Source organism: Panthera onca, chromosome E2 (assembly GCF_046562875.1).
Source record: "Panthera onca isolate mPanOnc1 chromosome E2, mPanOnc1 haplotype 2, whole genome shotgun sequence".
NCBI lineage: Eukaryota > Metazoa > Chordata > Mammalia > Carnivora > Felidae > Panthera > Panthera onca.
This window is the reverse complement of record NC_138353.1, coordinates 16,005,310-16,018,356: the sequence shown is the minus strand read 5'-3', so window position 1 is coordinate 16,018,356 and position 13,047 is coordinate 16,005,310. Positions and strand designations below refer to the sequence as shown.

Sequence of the window (13,047 nt, the reverse complement as noted above, 5' to 3'; positions counted from 1 at the left end):
CAATCAAAAAGAATGAAATCTTGCCATTTGCAACAATGTGGATGGAACTAGAGGGTATTATGCTAAGCAAAATAAGTCAGTCAGAGAAAGACAAATATCATATGATATCATTCATGTGTGGAATTTAAGAAATACAATAGATGAACATAGGGGAAAGGAAGGAAAAATAAGATAAAAACAGAGAGGGAGGCAAACCATAAGAGACTCTTTTTTTTTTTTTTTTAATATTTTTTTCAACGTTTTTTATTTATTTTTGGGACAGAGAGAGACAGAGCATGAACGGGGGAGGGGCAGAGAGAGAGGGAGACACAGAATCGGAAACAGGCTCCAGGCTCCGAGCCATCAGCCCAGAGCCTGACGCGGGGCTCGAACTCACGGACCGCGAGATCGTGACCTGGCTGAAGTCGGACGCTTAACCGACTGCGCCACCCAGGCGCCCCAAGAGACTCTTAAATACAGAGAACAAACTGAGGGTTGCAGGAGGGGTGATAGGTGGGAAGATAAGCCTAATTGGGTGATGGGCATTAAGGAGGGCACTTTTTGGGATGAGCACTGGGTGTTATATGGAACTTATGAGTCATTAAATTCTACTTCTAAAGCCAATACTACACTATATGTTAACTGACTTGAATTACTGCATTTTTATTTATTTATTTATTTATTTATTTATTTATTTATTTATTTTTAATATATGAAATTTACTGTCAAATTGGTTTCCATACAACACCCAGTGCTCATCCCAAAAGGTGCCCTCCTCAGTACCCATCACCCACCCTGCCCTCCCTCCCACCCCCCATCAACCCTCAGTTTGTTCTCAGTTTTTAACAGTCTCTTATGCTTTGGCTCTCTCCCACTCTAACCTCCTCGTTCCTCAGAAAATTAAAAATAGACCTACCCTATGACCCAGCAATAGCACTGCTAGGAATTTATCCAAGGGATACAGGAGTACTGATGCATAGGGGCACTTGTACCCCAATGTTTATAGCAGCACTCTCAACAATAGCCAAATTATGGAAAGAGCCTAAATGTCCATCAACTGATGAATGGATAAAGAAATTGTGGTTTATATACACAATGGAATACTACGTGGCAATGAGAAAAAATGAAATACGGCCTTTTGTAGCAACGTGGATGGAACTGGAGAGTGTGATGCTAAGTGAAATAAGCCATACAGAGAAAGACAGATACCATATGGTTTCACTCTTATGTGGATCCTGAGAAACGTAACAGAAACCCATGGGGGAGGGGAAGGGAAAAAAAAAAAAACTGACTTGAATTAAAAAAGATTTATTCCCAGGTATTTTATTATTTTTGGTGCAATTATAAATGGAATTGTTTCCTTAATTTCTCTTTCTGCTGCTTCATTATTAGTATATGGAAATGCTACCGATTTCTGGGTATTAATTTTATATCCTATAACTTTACTGAATTCATTTATTACTTCTAGTAGTTTCTTGGTGGAGTCTAGCATTGTCTATGTATAGTATATCATCTGCAAGTAGTGACAGTTTAACTTCTTTATCAATGTGGATGCCTCTTGTTTCTTTTTCTGGTATTATTGCTGTGATTAGGACTTCCAGTATTTTGTTGAATAAAAGTGGTGAGGTGGATATCCTTGTCTTGTTCCTGATCTTAGAAGCTCTCAGATTTTCACCATTTAGTATGATGTTAGCTGTGGGTTTTTCATATATGGCATTTGTAACATTGAGGTATGTTCCCTCTAACCTACTTTGTTGAGTTTTTTTTTCCTGGATGGATGTTGAATTTTGTCAAATGCCTTTGCTGCATCTATTGAGATGATCATAATGATATTTATCCTTCCTTTTATGGATGTGGTATATCACATTGATTGATTTGCAAATATTCAATCATCCTTGCATCCCCAGAATAAATCCCACTTGATCGTGGTGAATGATCCTTTTAATGAACCGTTGGATTTGGTTTGCTAATATTTTGTTGAGGATTTTTGCATTTATATTCATCAGGGATATTGGCCTGTAGTTTTTTCGTGTGTATGGTGTCTTTGTCTGGTTTTATTATTAGGGTAATGCTGGCTTCATAGAATATATTTGGAAGCATTCCCTTCTCTTCTTTTTTTGGAATATTTTGAGGAGAATAGCTATTAACTCTTCAAATGTTTGGTAGAATTCACCTGTGAATTCATCTCAGAGATATTACACTTAAAACAATCGTCCCTTTGATTTACCATAACAATCCCAATTTTTAAAAAAGTTTTTATTTAAATTCCAGTTAGTTAACATACAGTGTAATAATAGTTTCGGGTGTACAATATAGTGATTCAGCACTTCCATACTAAACCCAGTGTTCATCACAAGTGCACTCCTTAATCCCGGTCACTTATTTAACCCATTCCCCCCCACACCTCCCCGCTGGTAACCTTCAGTTTGTTCTCTATAGTTAGGAGTCTATTTCTCGGTTTGCCCCTCTCTTTTTTTCCCCTTTGCTTGTTTTGTTTCTTAAATTCTACATATGAGTGAAATCATATGGTATTTATCTTTCTCTGACTACTTCGCTTAGCCTAATACTCTCTAACTACATCCAGGTCATTGCAAATGACAAGATTTCATTCTTTTTTGTGGCTGAATAATATTCCATAATATGTATATACAAATATATACACATATACACACACATACAAATACCACATCTTCCTTACCCATTCATCAGTCAATGGACACTTGGACTGTTACCATAATTTGGCTATTGTAGATAATGCCATATAAACACTGGGATGCATGTATCCCTTTGAATTAGTATTTTTATATTCTTTGCATAGATATCTAGTAGTGAAGTTGCTGGATTATAGGGTAGTTTTATTTTAACTTTTTGAGGAACCTCCATACTGTTTTCCACAATGGCTGCACCAGTTTGCATTCTCACCAACAGTGCATGAGGTTCTCCTTTCTCCACATCCTCACCAACACCTGTTGTTGATTTTAGTCATTCTGACAGGTGTGAGGTGATACCTCATTGTAGTTTTGATTTATAGTTCCCTGATGATCAGTGATGATGAGCATCTTTCATGTGTCTGTTAACCATCTGTATGTCTTACTCGGAAAAATGTCTATTCATGTCTTCTGCCCATTTTTAAATTGGATTATTCATTTTTGGAGTGTTAAGTTTGATAAGTTATTTATATATTTTGTATACTAACCCTTTATCAGATATATCAGTCATTTGCAAATATCTTCTCCCATTTTGTAGGTTGCTTTTAGTTTTGTTGATTGTTTCCTTCACTGTGTAGAAGCTTTTATTTTTATGTAGTCCCAATTGTTTAATTTTTCTTTTGTTTCCCTTGGCTCAGGAAACGTATCTAGAAAGACGTTGTTATGGTTTTGGCCATAATTAATTCAAATAATTCTACTTGTCTCTCTCTTCTCCTTCTGGTATTCTGATTATGTGCCCTCTTGACATTATCCCGTAAGTCTTGGATGATCTGTTCTGTTTTTTGTTTGTTTTGTTTTTAAATTCATTTTTCTTTTTGCACTCATTTTGGCAAGTTTATATTGACCTATCTTCAATAGGGAAGAGGGAATCAGAATTCAGTCAAGATGCATACTTTGCATTTGGTGGTTCTATGTATTTAATCTCTTTGGATCTAGAACCATTTTTTTCCATGATAGTAAATTTTTAAGAGTACATGTCAGTTGTCTTATAGAATATTCCACATTCTGGGTTTTTCTAATTCCTCACTTATAATATTCTTTAACTTGTACCTCTGTATTCTGTACTACCTGGAAGTTAGATTTCATAGCTTGTTTGGATTCAGCTTAAACATTTGTGGTAAGAATACTTTAAAGATGATGCTGTGTATTTTTATATTGCATCACATTTTCCATCCACCCTTAGTAGAAAATAGGGGTAAATATCTTTCAGACCTTGAGGTGGGAAATGACTTCTTAAATAAGATGCAAAAATAACTGACTATAGAAGAGGATAAATATAGCAAGTCGTTACTGAATTCTCAAGTATGCATGGCTTTTATATTGTTTCTATTTGCATTTTCACTTAAAAATCCTGTTTTTATAAGCTGTTTTATAATTTAATATCTAATAATATAAGAGCCCCCATTTTATTTTGTCAGAATATTATTATCTATGGTTGTTATATAAATACCCTTGTATATACATTTTTAATCACCTTGTCAAATATTATAAAAGTCCTTTTGGGCTTTTCATTAGAGTTAACACCAAGTTTTATATCAATTTGGCAAGAGTTGACATTTTTCCTACATTGAGCATCCCTTCCATAAATGTTGCATATCCATCCCTTTATTGGGATCTTTTATGATCATCATTAAGAATTTTAAATTTTATAGTTTTATCCTTGAAAATCTTTGAACATCTCTGCTAAGAGTTATTCCTTAAAACTTGAGAACTTTTGTTAGTTGTTATAAACAAAATCATTTTCCTGTTATAATTCCTAATTGATTATTACTGACATACAATTTATTTTTCACAGCTGTTTTTTTATAATCCTTCCATCCTTGCCAAATTGGCTTATTACTTCCATTGGTTTATGGGGTTTGCAGGGTTTTTTTTTTTATTTTTTTTAACGTTTATTTATTTTTGAGACAGAGAGAGACAGAGCATGAATGGGGGAGGGTCAGAGAGAGAGAGGGAGACACAGAATCTGAAATAGGCTCCAGGCTCTGAGCTGTCAGCACAGAACCCGATGCAGGGCTTGAACTCACGGACCGCGAGATCATGACCTGAGCTGAAGTCGGACGCTTAACCAACTGAGCCACCCAGGCGCCCCAGGGGTTTGCAGTTTTTGATACCTGATTTCCTTTGTCTTAAGAACCCAGGCTCCTTTCTTGCTGTTTTCCTATCTTAATGTATAGCTCTGATAAGGAGTCTCCGTCTTTGACCAAAGTTTAGTCAGGCTCCTCTGAGCCCTCTTCTTGAGTAGACTTTATTTTTTGGCCTTCTGTCCAAGGTCTGCTGAGCCCATTTCAGCAAGAATCCTGCCAAGGCAGTTTAGCAAGAATTCCCACACTCCTGATACCTAACCAAGTTACTCTGAGTAATTTTCTATCCAGTGACTCCTTCAATCTGCCTGTTGGGTATAAATCCCCAGATGTCCCTGTTGAATTTAGAGTTGAGTTCATCATTTCTACCCTTGGAATAGTTCAGACCCTTACTGCAGTAATCTTGAATACAGTCTTCCTTGCCTGTTTAACTTGCAATTTTCTTTTTTTTTTTTTGTTTCTTTTTTAAACGTTTATTCATTTTTAAGTCTTTTTAAAAATTTATTTTTATTTTTGTTTTTTTTAACGTTTTTATTTATTTTTGAGACAGAGAGAGACAGAGAATGAACAGGGGAGGGGCAGAGAGAGAGGGAGACACAGAATCTGAAGCAGGCTCCAGGCTCTGAGCCATCAGCCCAGAGCCCGACGTGGGGCTCGAACTCACGGACCACGAGATCGTGACCTGAGCTGAAGTCGGATGCTTAACCGATTGAGCCACCCAGGCACCCCTTTTTAAACATTTTTTAATGTTTATTTATTTTTGAGAGAGACAGATTGTGAGGGGGGGGGGGGGGAGGCGGGGATGGGCAGAGAGAGAGAGACACACAGGAATCTGAAGTAGGCTCCAGGCTCTAAGCTGTCAGCACAGAGCCTGACGGGGGCTTGAACTCACGAACTGTGAGATCATGACCTGAGCTGAAGTCAGACGTCTAACTGACTGAGCCACCCAGGTGCCCCAACGTTTATTCATTTTTGAGAGACAGAGCATGATCAGGGGAAGGGCAGGGAGAGAGGGAAACACAGAATCCGAAGCAGGCTCCAGGCTCTGAGCTGTTAGCAGAGAGTCCAATGTGGGGCACGAACCCAGGAACTGTGAGATCACGACCTGAGCCGGTCAGAAGCTTAACCAACTGAGCCACCCAGGCGCCCTACAGTTTTTCTTTGACATTCCCATCCTCAAGGTGATCTCATGATCTGAAAAGCCTACTGCCACTCCAGCAAACACATCTGCATTCTGAAAAGAGGAAGGAAGAAAGAGGTGGTAGAGGACAAGAAGTGTACATCTCTCATTGGGGTCAGCTCTCTTCAAGTAATCCTCTCAGAAAATACCATAGAAAGTACCACACAAAACTTTTGCATATATCTCAGGGACCAGAACTTAATCACATGGACACACTCAACTGCATGGATAGTCTTTCAGCTGGGCACATTGCTGCTTCATTTAAAATCAGGATTCTGCAGGTACCTGAGTGGCTCAGTTGGTGGAGTGTCCAACTCTTGGTTTCGTCTCAAGTCATGATTCCAGGGTTGTGGGGTCAAGCCCCATGGTGGCGCAGAGGCTGCTTGGGATTTTCTCTCTCCTCCTCTCTCTGTCCTTTCCTCTCCCTCCCCCCCTCTCTCAAATAAATAAAATGAAAAAAAATTTTAAATCAGGATTCTGTTATTAAGGAACAGAAAGGAAGATGATATATTGGGTATCAAGTAGCAATCATTGCCACTGGTGGTGGGGGTGAAATTAAAGAGACCATACAGGAGTTACTGCAATTCAGATGAGAGATTAATTTTTTCAGCTTTACTGAGATATAATTGGCATATAACATTGTGTAAGTTTAAGATGTACAACATAATGATTTGCCACATGTATATACAGTGAAATGATTACAATAAAGTTAATTATCACATCACCTCACATAATTACCTTTGTGTGTGTGTGTGTGTGTGTGTGTGTGTGTGTGTGCGTTTGCATGGTGAGAACATTTAAAATTTACTCTCTCAGCAAGTTTTAAAAAATTTTTGTTTATATTTGAGAGAGATAGAGACAGAGTGCGACCTGGGGAGGGGCAGACAGAGAGGGAAACACAGAATCTGAAGCAGGTTCCAGGCTCCCAGCTGTCAGCACAGAGCCTGACGCGGGACTCAAACCCACAAACCATGAGGTCATGACCTCAGCCGAAGTCAGACGCTTAACCGACTGAGCCACCCAGGCGCCCCACCTCTCAGCAACTTTTAAGTATACAATATAGATTAACTATGATCACCATGCTGCACATTAGATTCCAGAACTTATTTATCTTATAACTGGAAGTTTGTACCCATAGATCAACATCTCTCCATTGCCTCCACCCTTAGCCCCTGGCAAGCACCAATCTACTCTCTGTTTCTATGAGTTTGGCTTTTTAGATTTCACATATAAATGAGATCATGAAATACTGGCCTTTCTCCATATGACTTATTTCACAGCATAATGCCCTCAAGGTTCATCCATGTTGTCACAAATGGCAGGATTTCCTTCTTTTTTATGGCTGAATTACATCCCATTGTATATGTAAACACCACATTTTCTTTATTCATTCATGTGTCAGTGGACACTTAAGTTGTTCCAGGTCTTGGCTTTTGCAACTAATGTTGCAATGAACATGGAGGTGCAAATATCTCTTCAAGATAGTGATTTCATTTCCTTTGAATATATACTCAGGAGTAGGATTGTTGGATCATATGGTAATTCAATTGTTAATCATTTGAGCAACCTCAAATTTTCCACAGTGGCTGTAACAATTTACATTCCTACCAGTAGTGTGCAAGGGTTCCCTTGTCTCCACATCCTGGTCAGCACTCGTTATGTCTTGTCAATTTGATAATAGCCATTCTATCAGGTGTGAGGTGATATCTCATTGTGGTTTTGATTTGCATTTCCCCAGTGATTAGTGATGTTGAGCATATTTTCATGGACATTTGTATGTCTTCTTTGGAAAAATGTCTGTTTAGGTCCTTTTCCCATTTCTTAATCACACTATTTTTTTTTTTTTTTTTTTTGCCATTGAGTTAAATGAGTCCCTTATATGTTTTGGATATTAACCCCTTATCAGATAAATTCTTTGCAAATATTTTCTTATTTGAGAAATCATTTATGCTTCGGTTTGAGTATTGGCAGTGGATATCAAGAAATGAGAAAAAAAAAAAGTGAAGACCTGTTTAAGAGCTAGACAAGACTTTCTGAATGTTGAAGAAGTTGATGCCAGAATAATGTTTACCTTTTGGCTTATGCCTCTCAGCCTGGCACTACTTTGATGTCTTCAAAGTAATTTCCCTTGTCCACTTTTGTCATTTTTGTGAAAATATTTTTTTCCTTTATTGTAATTACTACTTATTTTTTCCAGGGACTTTACCCAAGTTATTCTCTTCTTTTCTTTTTATTACAGAAATTTTCAAATATTTGCAAAAATAATGATGTACCTATCACTGAGCTTCAAACAGTTACCATTATTTTTCTCAGTCTCGCTCTAAATTACTGTTAATTTTAGCAATTAACCTATGTTAAGCGTTACCATCATTTTACAGATATGGAAATGGTACTTACAGATTGTAAGTAATTCTTCCAGTGACATAAACCTTGTAATTAGAGAACTGAGACTTGAAATCCAGTCTCTATGATACAGTTCCTTGGATCTTCCCACCATGCCACTGTGCATTTTATTCTGTCATGCTATCTGAAGGTTGCTTTTACTTCAGACTGTCAGTGGCTGTTGCCATTGGTGAGGCTACTTGTTTCTTATCCTTGGCCAATATCGTCACATGCCAGGCAAATGGTGTTTTATATAGTATCTACTCTAGACACAAAAACTACCTCCTTGTTATCTGCTCATAGCTGACTCATTCCACCCTTTGAAATTTCCCCAGGATATTCTCCACTTTGTATTGCCATCATCTTGCCCCATCAACTAAGACCCAACATTCTTTTTATTACAGTTTCTAGCTCATTAGCCACTGAGACACCCTTTGTCCCATTGGAGGGTATCCTCTAGTTTTCCTACATCAACAAATCTATATGTTCATAATTACATGAAACTTTGGTTATATAATTTTGCCACAATGCATAAAACACCATAAAGATTCTTCTAAAATAATGACTGTGGAACTTAATTGTTTTCCCTATTAATTTCCTGATATTTTCCTATATTCCCATTCTAATTCCTTTTCCTTAATCCTCACCATTCAATAGCTATTTATTGAACACCTGTTATATGGTAGATATTGTGCTAAAAGCTAATTAAATAGTAGTGAGTTAAACAGACATGATGCTTTCCAATAGGAATCTTATAGTCTAGCATAGAAAATGAGAAAAAATAGATGAGAAAAATCGTGAAGGTTATGATTAATCATTTGGGCACTAGAATAAGATTTGGTGTTGTCCGACACAGTTTGAGAGGGGGGATTTTTAGTGTTATTTGTAATTATATTTACACTGAGACAAGAAGGGTGAGAAGGGGCCAGCCATACAAGGACAGACGGTACCTCCAAATGGGGTGCCTGGCTGGCCCAGTTGGAACAGCATATGACTCTTGATTTCAGTGTCTTGAGTTTGAGCCCCACATGGGGTGGAGAGATCACTTAAATAAAATTTTTAAAAAATTGAAAAACAAAAACAATACCTGCCAGAGAGAACAGCAGTGGAAATCACACTAATATACAAAAGTATTTTATCTGCTCTTGGAACATAGCATAGTGAACTGGGGAAGAGCATAGTTCAGTGATATGTTAGCCAGGGCCAGATCATGACATCACCTTTGAGTTAATGGTAAGTTATTCAAGTGTTACACTAAGTACAGAGGAAAACCTTAATGATTTTCCAACTTCAGGCTACATCAGAATCACTAGAGATTTTTCTTTTTTTTTTTTTTTTTTTTAATGTTTTTTAATTTATTTTTGAAGGAGAGGGAGAGACAGAGCATGAGCGGGGGAGGAGCAGAGAGAGAGGGAGACACAGAATCCGAAGCAGACTCCAGGGTCCGAGCTGTCAGCACAGAGCCCGACGCGGGCTCGAACCCACAAACCATGAGATCATGACCCAAGCTGAAGTTGGACGCTTAACTGACTGAGCCACCCAGGCGCCCCTAGAGATTTTTCTTAAAGCTAAGGTCTATTCCTGTAGTTTGATTCAATTGCTTTGAAGTGATACTTGTACCATTTCTGTTTTTAACAAGTTTTCCAGTAATTCTGATCTGAAGCAACATTTTAGAAACAGTTACCCTGCTTCTTTAATCACCTCTGTGTCCACACTGTGCTCACCTTCCATAGTTATATTTGAGGTCTTGTCAAGCCATCAATTTCTTATAGGTAATGTGTTCATATTCCTATTCAGAAATTTTGTTCTTCCAGGAACTGGAAAAAAATGCACATTTTCTTTCTCATTACTTCTCAGATATGAAATCCCAATGTGCAACAAAGGAGTTATCACCAAATGATGACAATTATAAAGTAAAGTCATCTCAGTGGAAGATAATGGAAAGACTTCCAACCCATGAATTTGGATGTTCCATTTTTCAAGATGATTGGAAGTATAATCACCATTTTCAGACAGAACAGGGAAATAAAGAAGAATATCTTAAACCTGTGACAGTCACCCATGAAAATATGCAAAGTCTTAGTCAACAAACATCCTATAGTCTACATCAGATATATCATACTAGGCAAAAACCCTATGAATGCAGAGAATGTGGGAAAGTCTTCAATTACCACTCACTGCTAATTCACCATGGGAGAAGACATACTAAAGAAAAATGCTATGAATGTAAGCATTGTGGAAAGGCTTTTAACAGTTGCTCAAAACTTACTGGACATCAGAGAATTCATAATGGAGACAAACTCTATGAATGTAATGAGTGTAGGAAAGCTTTCCACCACCCCTCAAATCTCATTCGACATCAGAGAATTCATACTGGAGAAAGACCCTATGAATGTAAGGAATGTGGAAAGGCTTTTAGTCGTGGCTCACACCTTACTCTACACCAGAGAATTCATACTGGAGAGAAACCCTATGAATGCAAAGAATGTAGAAAAGCTTTCAGTTACCACTCATCCCTCATTCGACATGAAAAAACACATACTAAAGAAAAACAGTATGAATGTAAAGAATGTGGGAAGGCTTTTAGCAACGCTTCAATTCTTAAGGGACATCAGAGAGTTCACAGTGGAGAAAGACCCTATGAATGTGGTGAATGTGGGAAAGCCTTCCATCACCACTCAATCCTTATTCAACATCAGAGAATTCACACTGGAGAAAGACCCTATGAATGTAACAATTGTAATAAAGCCTTCCGTTACCACTCAAATCTTATCGGACATCAGAAAATTCATTTAAGAGCAAAACTCTTTGAATGTAAGGAATGTGGACAGTCCTTTAGTCATAACAGGGAACTTGCACACCATCAACGAATTCATACTGGTGAAAAACTTTATGAATGTAAGGAATGTGGCAAATCTTTTGGTCAAGGATCACAACTTATTCATCATCAGATAATTCATACTGGTGAGAAACCCTATGAATGTAAAGAATGTGGGAAAGCCTTTATCCGTGGTTCATGTCTTATTCGACATGAGAAAATTCATATTGGAGAAAGAAAATCTCTAGTACTGTAATGAATGTAGTATTTTGCTTCTAAGTAAACTCTTATGGGACATCAGAGAATTACCAGATGAGAACTCTGTGAATATAGCAAGTATAGGAAGGCATCAGAGAATTCATTCAGGAGAAAGGCCACATGAATGTAATATGTAATAAATTTTTATTTATCTTAATTCTTATTTATCATGTCAGTGATTTATATTAGCATGAAATTATACTCATGTAAATAATGAGGAAAAACTTAGTTTAAGTTTATACTTTATTCTACATTATAAAGAGTCTTTATAATGAATGTAACAAATGTAGGAAACAGTTACCAGGATTTTACTTAACATTAGGGCATTATAAAAACATTATTTAATATAAAAAATATAGGAAAGTCATCAGTAACCACTTATCTTTTATTGAACATCAAAAGAAAAACTCTGACAGAAAGGCAATAAGATGATAAATCAAGTAAAAAAGTTGATCTAAAACAAAACACTATCAACTTGGTAATTTAAGGAAGAAACTAAAAGTAAACAATACAGAATTTTTAGTAATGAATGGTATTGAGAGTAGTACATATCAAAAGCTGTGTAATGTGATCCAAATCTGTACTGATAGGAAAATGTATATCCTTTGATACATGGATATAATTTAATAAACAGAAAAACAAACTATGCATAAAACAAGGTAGAAAGCAAATAAAATAACTTTCAAAACAAGAAGATATGAATTAATAAAAAATAGAGATTAAATCAAGTCAAGTTTAGATTTAGTCCAAATCCAGAAGTGTTCTTTCTAGAGGTCAGAATATGGGCGTGGTCAAGAAAAAAATTAAAAACTAAAGACATTATAAATGAGGAATTTTATTTAACTCTATAAACCGAGATTCTTCTTAACCATTCTACTACTTTATACAAGTAAATTTGAACGTCTAGAGGAGGATTTTCACACTGCTGACATTGGGATCAGATAACTCTTTGTTATAGGGGGCTGTCCTGTATAGTGTACAGTGTTTAGTAGCCTCCCTGTCCTCTGCTAACTAGATGTCAGTATTCTCCCCTTCCCTCTAATTCTGACAAATAAGAATGTCTCCAGACATCGCCTAAAGGTCTAGAGTAGAGTGGAGGGTGAAATTGCCCCCAGTCGGCAACTACTGATCTACATGAAATTAATCATTTTCTAAGAAAATAACCTAATTTTATTCAGGAAGAAGTAGAAAACCTGAATAAAACATAACCAACAGGAAAAAAATTAAAATATTTAACAATCTAACCCCTTAAAAAGCCAGATGTTTTTAAGAACACAGAATGCCAATACTTCAAGTAATAGATAATTTACATATTATATAAATTCTTCCAGAGCCTGGGAAAAAAAATAGAATGCTTACCAACTTATATAAGAGGTCACTAAAACTTGGATAGTTAAATGGGGCAAAGAGTATGTTATAGTTTGAATTATGTCCCCCCAAATCCATGTTGAGGACCTAATCTCCAATACCTCAAAATGTGACTCTGTGTGGAGATAAGGCTATTAAAAAAGATGATTAAGTTAAAATGAGTCCCTTAGGGTGGATCCTAATCCAACCTGACTGATGTCTTTATAAAAAGAGGAAATTTAGACACACAAAGACACCAGGAATACACGTGCACAAATGAAAGACCAGGTG

At 36.8% G+C, this 13,047-nt stretch overlaps 1 protein-coding gene across 1 annotated transcript; it reads left to right on the top strand.

The window, feature by feature from the left end:
• Positions 1 to 10,194: 10,194 nt before the first annotated feature.
• Positions 10,195 to 11,520, top strand: LOC144614643 (uncharacterized). Its single transcript, XM_078439075.2, has one exon. It carries the CDS (start codon positions 10,271 to 10,273, stop codon positions 11,405 to 11,407), a length of 1,137 nt encoding a protein of 378 aa, XP_078295201.1. The 5' UTR covers positions 10,195 to 10,270; the 3' UTR covers positions 11,408 to 11,520.
• The last annotated feature ends 1,527 nt before the right edge of the window (positions 11,521 to 13,047 follow it).